This window comes from Aulostomus chinensis, chromosome 10 (genome assembly GCF_037954235.1).
Source record: "Aulostomus chinensis isolate RoL2024-O1b breed Wild chromosome 10, RoL_Achi_v1.0, whole genome shotgun sequence".
NCBI classification, from domain to species: Eukaryota; Metazoa; Chordata; class Actinopteri; order Syngnathiformes; family Aulostomidae; genus Aulostomus; species Aulostomus chinensis.
Window position 1 is genome coordinate 9,339,115 of NC_141329.1, and position 13,613 is coordinate 9,352,727.

At 43.5% G+C, this 13,613-nt stretch overlaps 1 protein-coding gene across 4 annotated transcripts in view; it reads right to left on the reverse strand.

Annotated features, from left to right (window-relative positions):
• Positions 1–679: 679 nt before the first annotated feature.
• Positions 680–13,613, reverse strand: part of pik3cb (phosphatidylinositol-4,5-bisphosphate 3-kinase, catalytic subunit beta) — a 51,595-nt gene continuing 38,661 nt past the window's right edge. For 3 of the 4 annotated variants that reach the window (XM_086215963.1, XM_086215962.1, XM_086215961.1), the window contains 16 exons: positions 13,235–13,489; positions 13,043–13,139; positions 12,782–12,912; positions 12,485–12,535; positions 11,645–11,833; positions 11,075–11,196; positions 10,661–10,804; positions 10,469–10,568; positions 9,742–9,938; positions 9,553–9,662; positions 9,343–9,421; positions 8,099–8,266; positions 7,874–7,997; positions 7,614–7,759; positions 3,548–3,680; positions 681–2,688 (listed from right to left, as the gene is read on the reverse strand). In XM_086215963.1, coding sequence (XP_086072089.1) covers positions 2,551–2,688; positions 3,548–3,680; positions 7,614–7,759; positions 7,874–7,997; positions 8,099–8,266; positions 9,343–9,421; positions 9,553–9,662; positions 9,742–9,938; positions 10,469–10,568; positions 10,661–10,804; positions 11,075–11,196; positions 11,645–11,833; positions 12,485–12,535; positions 12,782–12,912; positions 13,043–13,139; positions 13,235–13,489 — 2,184 coding nt within the window. In that variant the 3' untranslated portion in view covers positions 681–2,550. Of the gene's footprint in view, positions 2,689–3,547; positions 3,681–7,613; positions 7,760–7,873; positions 7,998–8,098; positions 8,267–9,342; positions 9,422–9,552; positions 9,663–9,741; positions 9,939–10,468; positions 10,569–10,660; positions 10,805–11,074; positions 11,197–11,644; positions 11,834–12,484; positions 12,536–12,781; positions 12,913–13,042; positions 13,140–13,234; positions 13,490–13,613 lie in introns of all 4 variants that reach the window. The other variant, XR_015118148.1, reaches the window with a different exon arrangement.

Genomic DNA, 13,613 nt, shown 5'->3' on the forward strand with positions numbered 1-13,613 from the left:
ATAACTTTAGTGGAAGATGTGCAGTTGCTTTACTCAGGTAAAATAGTACTCTGGTAAAACTCAACATTCAAAATTCTTAAGTAGAGAATTATTGAAGTAAAAATACACATCCAACATGTTGGTGTCTTCCTGAACATCTAATAAGTCATCTACTAACTTCTACATGTCATGTTAAAGGTGTTTGTGTTCCAGTTGTATTGCTCTGATTATTTCAATGTACTGAGGCACAATACTTGGGTAAAAAAAAAACAATTATTCCACCACTGTCAGTACATTACCAGTGAATATACTTTAACACAAATAGTATTTTCTTCTCAATACATTTTCAATAAAGCTTTTTAATTTTGCATCATTGCTCAGTTCGGCTCTAAGGCTGGCAGACACATAAAAGTCAGCCTACTAAGGAACTATTTTGTCCAATTCACACCCTGCACCTCCCCCCGTCACTCCAGTCTACAATAAGTGAATACATGCGGCGCTGCACACAAGTGTACACCTGTGCAGATTGACAAAAACAGCCGGGAAAACAGTTGCTCTTACTCATACTGTACTCCATTTCCGCTTGAACCTTCACACTTTTGACTACAAAATGTCTGCTTTGGCTACCTACTCCTATTAATCCAAATACTTTCATCTGCGTACTGTGGAACTGAGCCTCTTTCAGACAGACTGACCTGAACCTGAGGAGTCCTTACGTACAGTGATAAAATTGTTTCAGCATCTTATAATACAGGCAAATGTTGCGGTTACCTTGGGTTTTTAAGTCACGTGGGTAGTATCGTTTGTTTAACAGGATACTTTGAGCTGCAACTGTACAGCAATAGTTCTATAAAGAGGAGCAATGAAACTATCATCACTTCCTTCTCCTTGGCAATGCTTCTTTTCTTCTCTTCTGCACGTCAATGAAGCAAATTTAGACAACCTCCACCCCTGCCCTGAGTGGGTGAAGACTCCTCACTGAAGAGTCTCACCAACCCACGTCTTGAACAAAGAAATAGACCATGGCATGAAATGCAGCACGTTGGAAAATAACTTTAATAAAACTCCTATGAAAACACACAAAAACAAAAACAAAAAAAACCCAAAAAACAAAACAGCAAAACAAGAAAAGCCTGTACATTTGACGATATCCAGTGTCTGAGACCTCAGAGGGCTAGCGGTGCAAACACATAAACCAGCAGAGAAAACCATTATATGTTTTTATATCAGGAGATATGGTTTGTATACTTGGATATTGCACGACAATCACAGATGCAGATGCTGGAGGAGCACCGTAGGTCGACATCAGGAAGTAGTTCTACGCATCGCAGTGTAATGGCCCATCTGATAACCCCGCCCACAGAGGCCCTGAACTCCACCTAGCCTGCTCATATAAAAAAAAAAACACTTAAAGAGAGCTGTACACGTTTGCACATTCAGTTCGGAGACAGATTAAAAACACTGTATAAACAACATAAAACTTTTGTTTTGGTCCTAACATGTTACAAGCACTGGTTACTTTTCAGTGAGTTTATTTTTCATAGCGTGAGACGGATGGCACCTTACAAGCAGGACATCCTTTTAAGATCAACGTTCTTGGGGTAGCGATGCTTCACAGATGATCACTAATGCACTTGATTTGATGTTTTCAACGAATAGTAAAAACAACCGAAAAATGGTTTAGTTCGTCAGAAGACTGTTGAAGATGAGACGCTCTCGAATGTCTTTCCAAATATGTTCCAGTGTTCAACAGTCCACATGCACCGTCGGGCTCAGGTGCTCCTTTTGTTTCTCATTATTCCCTCACACACGCACGCACACACACACACACACACACACACACACACACACACGTTTCCTCTGTGGACTAGTAAAGTAGTCTGGCACATTCAAGTCTCATGACAATTTCTTAAATGGCAAAAGCAAAAGAAATCTCTGTATAAAAATACAATCTTCCCACAGTTTGAGGCACACTTTGAGGCAGCAGGGCCAGACTGGAAAGTTGCACTTCCTGTGGGCGCCGTGCACATGATGGTGGGGGGGACAAAGGAAAATGTCTCATCCTTTCCAATTTTCCACATGTCTGCTATCTTGGCTGTACTTTAAAACAGCACAGGCCAGTGGTCAGACCACGTGCTATAAGGTCCAAGATGAGTTTCAGGTCCATTTGACGGAGTGGAACCGGCTCACCTCTGATGGTTTAGTGTGGGCAGAGTGGGTGCTTCAGTTCCCTTCCTTTGGCTGTGTGCTCCATCAGCTGTTGTGCAAAACATGCAGCGACATTACCCACTGTGATTCCACATTAATGTTCCAGGACCACAAATCTGAATTTTCAGGGGCCCTGCCATAGTGACACAAGGCCGGGATGGGAACAGTGAGTAAGGGAGCAGCAGACTTACTCAGTACGTGCAATGAGTGGGGGTGAATCTGCTCTTGTTCGGAATATTGTGCTAGATTCCCTTCTTTAAAAATGGGTGGCTGTCACCCCACCTCCTTGGCACACCTTGGCCATCCCACATGCTCCCCCCGCTGTGTCCTTTGGAACCCTGGTTCTGACGGGTCTCAGCTGCTCTAGGAGCGGTTGTCTTTGGCCACGTTGTGGGCCATCCAGTTGACTTTGGTCGTCCAGCTCTCTCGCAGGGCCTCATCAAACTTCTGGCGAAACTGTTTTAACGCCTCTTCGTCTGTTTTACCCAGAGCCAACGAGTCCTGAGGTTGGAGGGAGGAGCAGATGATTAAGTTCATGAAATAGGCACAGAAACCATTTTCTTCTTTTTCTACTTCTAAAAAATTTACAGGCCTTTTGTTCCTAGACATCCAAATCGGACAGGTGAGTGAAGTTAGGGCACCTTTGCATTGGCTCACTTCGGCTCGGGTCGGTACGGGTGTGTTTAAACGAGCACTGGGTACCACGTCAGTGTGGGTGGACTCACCGGCTGAGAGTTCCCCGGTGTGATTTGTGTGTGGCACAACAACAATGGACGACATTGAGACAGCGTAATGCCTGTTGCTCGGTCAGTGGTTTTTGCTTGAACCAAAAGTAAGGGACGACAGACAGGCAAGGCTTCAAGCGGCGAAACAGAACACCCAAGAAGAGAATAAAAGACTTTACCAAGCGATCAACCAGTATTCCGCCGAGGCCAAGATGATACAAGTACAGGACGTAAGCAGGCAAGTTACCCAATTAGTGCCCTGCTATGTGTTTACGTCACATTTTAGTCCCCGCTCGGCCATTTTGGAACCCCAGTGGAGCAGGGACCAAAATGGCAACGGTTAGTAACACGTTGGGGCTGGTGGAAACGGGGCCAAACCAACCCGATGTGAGCCAGTGGAAACGCGTCCTTAGTGTATCTGCCAAGTGATGAACGGGAGTGATTCAAACATGATACATTTTATTTAAGGTTCCACTGTTTGAAGATCCATCTGGATAGATCTGACCAACCTGCATATTTGTATGTATCGATCCGGTGTGTGTGTGTGTGTGTGTGTGTGTGTGTGTGTGTGTGTGTGTGTGTGTGTGTGTGAGAGTGAGAGTGAGAGAAAGAGCGTGCATGTGTGTGAGAGATACCTTGAGATACTGGATATCTTTGACAGATGTAAGCTCTGGCAGTCCAGCAGTCAGCATGAGGGCAAACAGGGTGATGAAGAGGTTCCCATTCTTCCTCAAGATCAGATAGGCCTCCTCACAGTACTGACGGAAACTGCCAACACATACACACCACTAGTTATCTCTGACACACACACGGTCCACAGACGACTCAACAACCTCCACCGTTCTTTATTTTTCCCGCATTTAGTGACACAGTAAATGAACGTGTGTGAGGAGTTACATCTGCTTCAAGTTGCCTACGCACACTCTTGACTGTGGCATTTAAAAGACTGTTGTTTCAACCACCCACTACGTCACTGCACGCCGACTTTGAGTCAAACATCTGAAGAGATAAAAGCAGTTTCACTGTATGTTGGCACAACATTTATCTGATACATGCAAAACAGAACTAAACACATTTTAGACCGTGTACTACTACGATACTGTAATATTATTAACTCATTCACTGCCATTGACAAGTTTTGCTCGTCAATTGGTTTGTAACGTTGACTGCCACTGAGGAGAGTGACGAGCAAATGACGTTTTTCAGTGGGGGCGGTGTCGGAAAGCCTCATCCACCTTCTGTGTGAATATGGTGCTGATCCCACTTGTAGACACTATTATATTGACCAGCAAATGAGCGGGCGGAGCTCCCGCCAGCTTCTCTGGGATCGTTTGCGTTACAGCACTGGACGCCTCGCGGCGCTCATCTCCGCCACTCCAGATTCGGGGATCTGAATCAGACTCCCTTTCGATTGGCCGGGGGCGCCATCGCCCCGCCCTTCCAAACGGCATTCGCCCATCTTTTAGGACCGACTGACCCATGTTCAACTGCTGTTCACATGGAACCCTTCTCCACTTCGGCCTTCAAAGTTCTCGTTTGAATATTTGCTACCACCACCAAGATCTGCATCTGCGGCGGCTCCACCCGCGCCCACACCCACGCCCGCGCCCTAAGCTTCCGTGCTCATCACGGCAGCCCTCCTACTCGTCGCGGCGTAGCCCCCACGGCCCCTGTCACCGACAACGGCCGAGTATGGGCGCGACGGAGAAGAAAAAAGAAGGAAGAGAGGAGGAGAAGAAGAGGTGAGGAGGAGGGGATGAGGCAAAGAGGGTGACTTGGTCAAGAACAGAAAAAGGTAGAAATAGTTTTTTTCTTGATGAAAGAAAAGAGAAGAAAAGAAGGATGAGGAGAGGATGAGGATGAGGAGAGGAAAAGAGATTGAAGAGGAAGAGAGAAAGAGGTGAGGAGGAGGGGGATGAGGAGAGAAGGATGACTTTTGGTCAAGAGCAGAAAAGATGACAAAATTGTACTTTGTTGACACTTTGATACTTTGTTGTTCATTCACTTTGCTTTATTTATATTTATACTTTATTTATATTTATAACTTTTTTGTCATTGTAATTTTATACTCTGACAATGTCAATGACAATGACACACATTGAGGTGTCACTAAATCCCCAAAAATATTACTGATGGTCACTGTTCTGCTTGGATTATGTTTCTTTTTACAAAAAGCTTGTTTTCTAGGTTTTTTGGTCAAACCACCCTATGTTCGATTGCCTACAACTAAAGAATGGGAAAAGGTGGAAATAATTTTTTTTTCTGATGAAAGAAGAGAATGTAATCTTTCTTTTGGAGGGTTCGTGTTTACATATTCATAGCACACAATATTCTGCGGGTCTTGAAAATCAATGAAAATTCTCTAACATGCCTGGCAGTAGGAGGTTGGCTCCTCTGAACGTGGCTGGCAGCCAATGAGTTAATGACCATATTATTTTTTTTATTTAAACAATATATTAGTTTTATTTTCTTGAATTGTTTTTCTGTTAATTTAGCAGTAGTTCAAAATTTTGTATACAAGCAATGTTTTTTTGTTTTTTTTCCTGCGTTCAAAAATGAGTTGTTCAATCGTGGTTGTTTGGATGTGGGCTTAGTGCAGAATGTGTCATGTCTAGAACCCCCATTTGCCACATGTGCAGACGCAGCAATGCCCCACCAGCAGTGTTCAAATCTACAGACAAACATTTTTGACAGAAGAGGGAATTTATCTGTGACAGAGCATTTCCTGGCTGCTCATCAACCATCATTCCACCTGATTTAAACTGAACAACCTGGTCAGCGCCGATAGTCCCCTGGAGACAGTTCCACTGTCCTTGGATCTATTTAGTGTGTGAACAATTAAGGATCTTGGCTATTTCTGACTCGATGGTGGCCAGAAGACAGACACGTCAGGATATGACGTGCTGCACGACAACACTTTGACGATTCATTCGATTTTGATTCATGCCATTTTTCCCACTACACAAACAGTCAATGCTTCTCTGGTGTAATATTTAGTCTCCTTACTGCCATTATTAATAGAGAAAATCACTTTAATTCATTAAATAGCACTGTGTGTACTCATTATCCTGGTATGCGTTTTGTCATCTATTTTGTACTGCACTGTATCGTATTGTTGCATATGTAGTGTTCATTGTCCAGTGTCCTGAACTGTCCCAAGCAGCAGGGACAGGGCAACAGCTTTGGATCATCACTCACTCACACACTTTTTTTTGTTTAGATGTTGTCGAGTGATATTTTTTCCCCCCCCATTGTCTACATGGTTTTATTGCTTTATGTAATTGCGTTGTGTATAGTAGAATGACCTGCCAGGGAAATTAGCCTTCTAGCTAACTCTGGCATATCAATATGGATGTAAAAGTGGAAATGTTTATAAATGTGCACCGTCCCTCTTCCATAAATAAATAAATACATGTTTGAATGTTGACCAGCTAAATGATGCTTTCAGGTGTTTGTGAAAAAGTGAAGAGAAGCAGGAGTGTTGCATCAATGAATCACGTTCAGTTTCCTCCTGCAGGGGAGGACAAGACTTGATTCATTTGTTTGAGCGTGATGTTTTTAGATGGCTCGACAAAGCAAAGCGCAACCTTGAAGATTGTTTTATTTGCTGTTAAGTTGTTTAAGAAGGAACATAAGACATGATAAGATGGGTATTGTTCCATCAGCAGTTCTGAGTACAGGATGTGGGCCACAAAAACAAACAGTAACACATGGATATTTCCTCGTACTCAAAAATGATTCGTCTACACATTCTGTTACTGATCTCGACCTGGTAAACAATCTGCGGAGCTGCAGAATCGGGGTGTGCTGCCACTCTCCATGCCTTTTCATTGTTATGCGATTGTGCAATTTTTGTTATTTTTTAAAACATTTCTCATCAGTGAGAATGTACACTGAAATTATAATGGAAGTGAGTAAACGTGGTGAATATTCGTGAGGATTTGCTTTGTAGACAGCCTAATTAGGGTTAAACTATTCAGTCAGCCTGAACCAGTAAAAAAATTCATGTCACTGGAGAGAGTCAAATTAAAAATTCAGTGGATATAACCATCACATCGCCCATCAAAAGGAATATACTTCCTTCAGTTATTATATGAAGTGTCTGTGTTGCCATTTGGGTGAGTGAAATATCTGATGATTTTTAATTCAATGCTTCTAAATTCTATCTGAGTCACTGCTTAATGGAAAGTCTCTGACCAGCGCATAAACAGACTCTGCTGCCACCTACTGGAGGATAAACAAAATGCACTGACAACCTTATGCGACACCAAGTTCTATAAAGGCATAATCGTGCGGATGGGAAAGAAATAAACGCAAAGAGAAGTGCCAAATCTGTTCAGAGAAAAACGCCCGGGAAGGTACTGTTGACTGCAGGTTCACGAAATGAAAGCCTTTGTCAACACTGATGTTGTTGAGTAATATAGTTGGGCCATTTGAAAATAAAACTTGTGTGTTGTCTAAAATTTACGATTTTAACAGGTGTATCATGGCATCATCTAGCCTTTATTCAACCAATACAGAAGTAATAATTTCCAAGAATGATGTTTGAAATCAAGAGTCCCTTTTATGTATATATATTTAAATAACACATTGTTATAATGTTTAATCAAAATTTGCAAGACTTGCCTCGCATGTTTTAACCTCCTGGCTATGCTGTAATTAACTGATGAGGTAGAGTTTCCACAGCAGTGTGAGACTTACCTGCCAAATTTCTCTGTGTAACCTGTCTTGCCCTGCTGTATGACGTGGATGAAGTCGTGTGTGAGGATGAACGGTACACGCTCCCTCTTGATGCCAAACTTGGACTTGAAGTTGCCCAGGATGTGGCCGAAGTCGATGTGGAAAAGCTGACGGGCAGACACGAAGACAGCAATTGAGCACCGCGGAAACGGGAGGGAACCAACACAACCACAGTCTGACAACAATGTATGACAATATAGATGTCAATTGATGATTCACACCTGTCCGGTGCTGCGGACCATGATGTTGTCGCTGTGGCGGTCTCCGATGCCCAGGACGTATGTGGCTACACAGTAGCCTGCACATGACAGTGTAAACTCTTCGATGGCCCGGTCAAGAGCGTCGCTGTCAGTGCAGAACACACAAGACACGGAAGCAGACCACATGAGCACTGGTAAGACTAAGTGTTACTCAGAGGCTCATTCAAACACCAGGCTTCATCTTACCCAGAGTTCCTCTCTTTGAGCCAGTTGAGCAAAGCATCCTTGTTGAAGGCGGCGGCAGCTGCAACGTTACTGCTGGTCAGCTGGATATTAGCGATTGTGTCTGCTGAGGACACGACCTCAATCAGCCCTGTCCGGTCTCCTGTTGCTAGGCAACCATAGGGAACAATTCTGAAAGAGTTGCAGATAAAGTTTCATTTGAGGACATCTGAAGGCAGCCTGTGAACATATCTAACACAAGATAGATGAATGATAGAAAACACCCGACACACACATCGATAGATAGTACAGAGTACTAGTATAGATAGTAATTGTGGATGTTTAGAAGCAGCAATGATGCTGATTGAGTTACAGTTCATTGACAGGCAGAGGGAGAGCTGGAAAATTCCTTGGTTTCAATAGAACACCAAATAAGGAGGGTACACTACACTACTGTTATTTTTCATTTCATCCTGCTCAAAATGTGCAAATCAAAATAAACTGAACCAAAAAGTGTGACCAAAAAAACCCCAAACACAATACCAACTGAACCCTGGGCTTGTTGAAGTGTTCCACCCCTATACAAAACACAGATTTGTCTCAAAAAATTCCTATTGAACACTGAAGGATCAAAAATCTATCTGGCATAAGACCAACCTCCCCAAATTGGGCCGTTTCACCAGGCTGCAATAAAACAATCCTTCACCCACAAGAACTTTTCATTATGTGCTCCAGAGTGAGTCACAAACAAGTGAAGCAGCACTGAAAAAAAAACCCTCTTTGTGAGCTCAAGGCACCTCTTTGGGAGTACTTGGAAACAGAAATACACCTATAAGTTCTCAAGATGACAGCATCAACCAAGAACACATGAGGTAAAATGTACGAGCAAGAAATCACTGGACAAACTCAAATCCTCAACTTGACACAGGTTTTATTACACGCTCCCAACCATTAATTATCACATCACTGTGTTCGGACTCTGAGCCAGCGTCCCTGAAACCCGAGGAACCCTCCTTAAACTGAAGTTTCAAAACAACCCCCTCCGCTGCTCAGCTCCAGATGTGTTGGTATACCATGACAGCAGGGAGAGGGTTCGCAAAACTGCAAAAGTGTGGATTTGATTAGGATGTAATACGTGTATCGTGTGTGTGAGAGAGAGTGTGGCGTGTTGAAGATTAGAGTAATCAAAAGGCTGGGGGTCAAACTTGCACTGGGTCATTTTAATGTCTTCCCTTTTCCTACAGGGAGCAGCATTAATAACAACTCACCTGAGGTCCAAATTAGCCTCCTTCCATAGCAGATCCATTAACCTCAAAATCTGAAGGGTCAACATGTCTTGCCTTAGGTCTACAGAAGACAGGGAGACGAGGGAGAACGCTTTTATACTTTCAAAAGCAAAAAATGTTTGACGTCAGCAGAGTAGAGTCATGGTTTAATAAACCCCTCTCCATCCCCAAGTGCCCTGTGACTCCTCCTACCATCTCCATTCTTAAAGATGATTCCTCGGGTGTCGCCCACCAACAGCTTGTTGTTGTAAACAATCCAGAGCGGTTTCATCTTGGAGTCCATGTACCGACACTTTTCCACACTGACAGAGAGGAAATGACAGAGAATTAGAGCAGTAAACTTCAAAGATCTCCATTTACAAAGGGAGTGTGTTGTCTTACTTCATGCCAGACAGCAGGACGTTGGGGTTTAGAGGTGAGTGCAGGTCTGACAAAGTCTCCGAGTAGCCGCTCTGTCTCAGGCAAGTCATCATGGCCTCTTTGGTCAACATGGCCTCCTTGGTCTTACTCCGAGCATTCTTGATGGTTCCTAGCTTTATTAGCTCATTGACTGACTTCAGCTTACTCAAGGCTTCCACCTGGGTGACACAAAAACAATAAAATATTTTCATGTCCTAAATTTATGCAATTAATATCCATGTTTATCACTACATTAATGATTAAAGCACAACTTCACTGTATTGAATCCACCCTCACAAACAGATTCATTTATGTGACTGACAACTGAACACAAACACACCATGTCAGCAGTATTATAATCCTGAACCACTACATGTATGCTTTTCAAAACAGGAAGTGAGCAGATATATGACAGTGCTGATGAGGAAGTAGGAGGAAGTGTCCAGAGGAGCGGCCATCACAGTCGACAGTGTAGAGGGCAAAAGTTAAAGGTCAGGGGGGGTCAGGCTATTGTCGCTGTGACAGGCTAAAAATACAATAAATCTAACCCTGCCGGAGTTGAAAACACAAACGCTCTATTCTGGTCACTCACAAGTCAAGAGAGGCAGGTTCAAAGCCAAAGTAGCATGAATATGCTGGAAACAAGGTGATTTTTATTTTTTTTTTTAATTTTTTTTACAGGAAACCAAAGATGGTGTGTGTGTGATACCTGCTTTTTTAGAACCTCAATATGAGGGATACTGCCTCGACAGTATGCTTCTAAGATGAGGGCAAACTGGACAGAGACAGCAGGCATGTGGATCTCTGACCTGTGGAGGGCAGCAGAGAGGCAGAAGGTTGCTCTTTCATTTTCTGTCAAGTACAAGTGAAGGCATACTCTCATCTGAGTGGCAGTACACACCGTAAGTGCCAGAAGAGGAAGTGTCCTATCTTGCGGTTCCCCTGGGCACGTTCCAGCAGGAAGTGGGTGAGGGCGCAGTCATAGTAGGGTTCATAACGCAACACCTGCACCAACTGCAGCAAGTACTGAGATAGCTCCTCATTACTGACGATGAGAGAGGTGGATAAACAAAGGTGCAATTTTAGGTTTCCACTCTCATATCTCAGTTTTACCACACTCAGCATTATACACTGGTAAATATTGTATTGGAGCAGTTGCCAAGTTTTCAGATTTTTCTGAGCACAAAGATTCAACAACCTGTGCTGGTTTAGTGAAAGATGTAATTTCTGAAGCTTGATTGTGAGGCGAAGGAAAACTTGAAGAGGCCATAATGCAACACATAATATTTGCGTGCGTGTAGATAAGTGAATTTACCTCATGTCACACAGGCAGCCCACAGCATACTCTCGCACATACTGGTCAGGATAGTTGAAATCCAGAAGCTCCAGAGCGTCTCTGGGACTCAGTTTGGGCCAAATTTGAAGAAGTGCCTGCAGCTAAGGAACACACATGTGCACATTTTATTTTTAAACTTGATCACAGCAAGTGATTATGTGTGAGGAATTCTAAATATCAGATTCCTAGGTGCAGTTAAACTAGTCCTTAACAGCAGAAATCATTTTTTGAAAATGAAGAGAAAACAGTCCCAGAAAACAACTTCTCAACAGTAGTGAGAGGTCAAGTCTCTTAACTAGCATGTCTCATCTTTATCCTGAAACAAGAATCCCTTTAGTAAAGAGAAAAAAAACTGACAAAAAGGTCGTTTTTGCCGATTACAGCTTCCTGCAGTAGTCAAATGACAGAAACAAGAGAGCACTCTGTGAGCAAATACCTCCATCAACCTGATAGGACATCATCAAACCTGAGCTGGTGTCGGATCAATTTTTGCACAACCTAAGTTCTATTAGCCAAGTTAACAAGTTAAGCATGCAGCTTTGGGCTAACCTGGGCCATGTCTTCGTGTTTGCTCCACTTGACGGAGAGTAGCAGCTTGGGCAGCGACTGAGGGAAATTCTCTCGACAGTCATAGCGTAGTGTCCAGATCAAATCCTTCTCGTTCTCACACAGCTGTGAGAGCGGGTCCCGCTCCATGATCTCCTTCAGCTCTATGTGGAACTTTTTACCTCCGCGACCCTGAGAAAAAACGATGGGAGAAATGCCCAAGGGAGGCAGGAAGTGAAAGGAGTGAGGAGGACCACAGGATGGCAGAAGTGAGTTAAAGCGTCCCCCCAAAGTTTTTGAAAAGCCACCTTGAATTCACTTTCTCCAAGATCTATAATCCTATGCTTTCTCTTTACACCAGGTGTAAATTGTTTTAATCCTTCCAAGTACATTAAAGGCCAGACTGATCTGGTGAGATAAGCCCGGTTAAATTACCAAATCAATAGAGAGGAATAACACTCGTAGCTGTGTAGAGCTGAGTGCAGAGGCACAAACTGGTGTACTGTAAAAGAAACTTGCAGTTGACTCTAGTCGACACATGGCTGCGTTCAGACATGCCCTCCACATAACACAAGATTATGTAAGTGTCTGCAACACGCCCAAGAGTGGGTTTTAGTTTGAGGGGCAGTAAAACAGGAAAACTTCCAAGTAATCTGATTGCAGTTTAGCTTGGAAGGGGACTGAGATATTTTTCTGCACCAGCCTGCTGTGGAGATAACAATGGGTTTCTAAGGAAACCAGCAGGCTGGGCCTATTATAGAGGTTATGACGACAGTCACCTGGTTTTCACCTGCGCTACTCTTGAAGAAAGCACATTTTTCCAGAATAGTCACACGAACTCACCATAGATGCACAGTCATTCGCTCTAGCAAGTTCTGCAGCTTTTTCCAGAATCTGTAAACAAGTGAGCGGTGTGAATGAAGTGATGCATCACTTTCAGCTAAAGGACAGGTTGAGTGCATCCTGATCATAATCACTACTGTAAAGACCTCTAAGCCACTGTGATGACAAATTTAACCGCAGTCAAATCTTTTGAATCATGTTGGCCTTGACAGATATAATTTCATAGTCATGTGCAAAAAGTAGGCAACATGGTGTGTTTCTGTGACTGAAAAACAAATAGCCTAATGTCTGTCTGACCTTGTCAAAAGGAGGGAAGATGATGGCATGTGACGAGTACTCCGGAAAGTTGATGTGCAGTGCTGTAGCGTTCTCGGTATATGGGTTGGTCTGAATGGTTCCTATGGGGTTCAGCATCTCTTCAAGTTCATCTGTGACACACACACCCACCCACACCCACACCCACCCCCACAGAGCATTTATCTTCTGTTGTTGAGCTTGTTTAACTTTGGTTTAATTGTATAGGAAGATGTAAAGTAAACAGGAGAGCGGTGTTTATACCAGGAAAGGAAGACCAGCAGTGAAGTATTATATCCCCGGTCTTCAGCTGGCCTTTGTAGTCAAACACCATGGTGTTGACCCAGGCTATAGGATAGTGCTGGGCAACATGGCGAGAACCAGAAGGAAATTATTAGTGAAGAATGCCAGAAAAATGGTGGAAATTCACATCGACTGAAGGTCTGCGTTCCTCACCACTTTCCCTGCTTTGCGAATGGTCTGGTATTTGTTTGGATGAGCATTTTTGGTGGACTTCGCCTTCTTGACCTTATCCATGACGGCATAGATGGCAAAGCAGAGGCGGGTCATGCGTGGCAGGTCACAGACGGATATATCGAACTCCAACGTGCTGTCTTTCCATGTGTGATCTGAACGGCAGCTGCTCTCACTGCTCACCGCTGGTTTGCACAGCAGCTCTGTTCCATGGAAGAGCCCCGCCCTCACCTGGACCTGGTTAGGTGGAATTTTGTTACCTTGAGTCATATTTATTAATCGTTTACCAACCCCAAATTTTTCATCCATAACCTGCAAGCTTAATAGTGTTATTGTGGCAGAAAAAAAAGCAAGCTTTTAC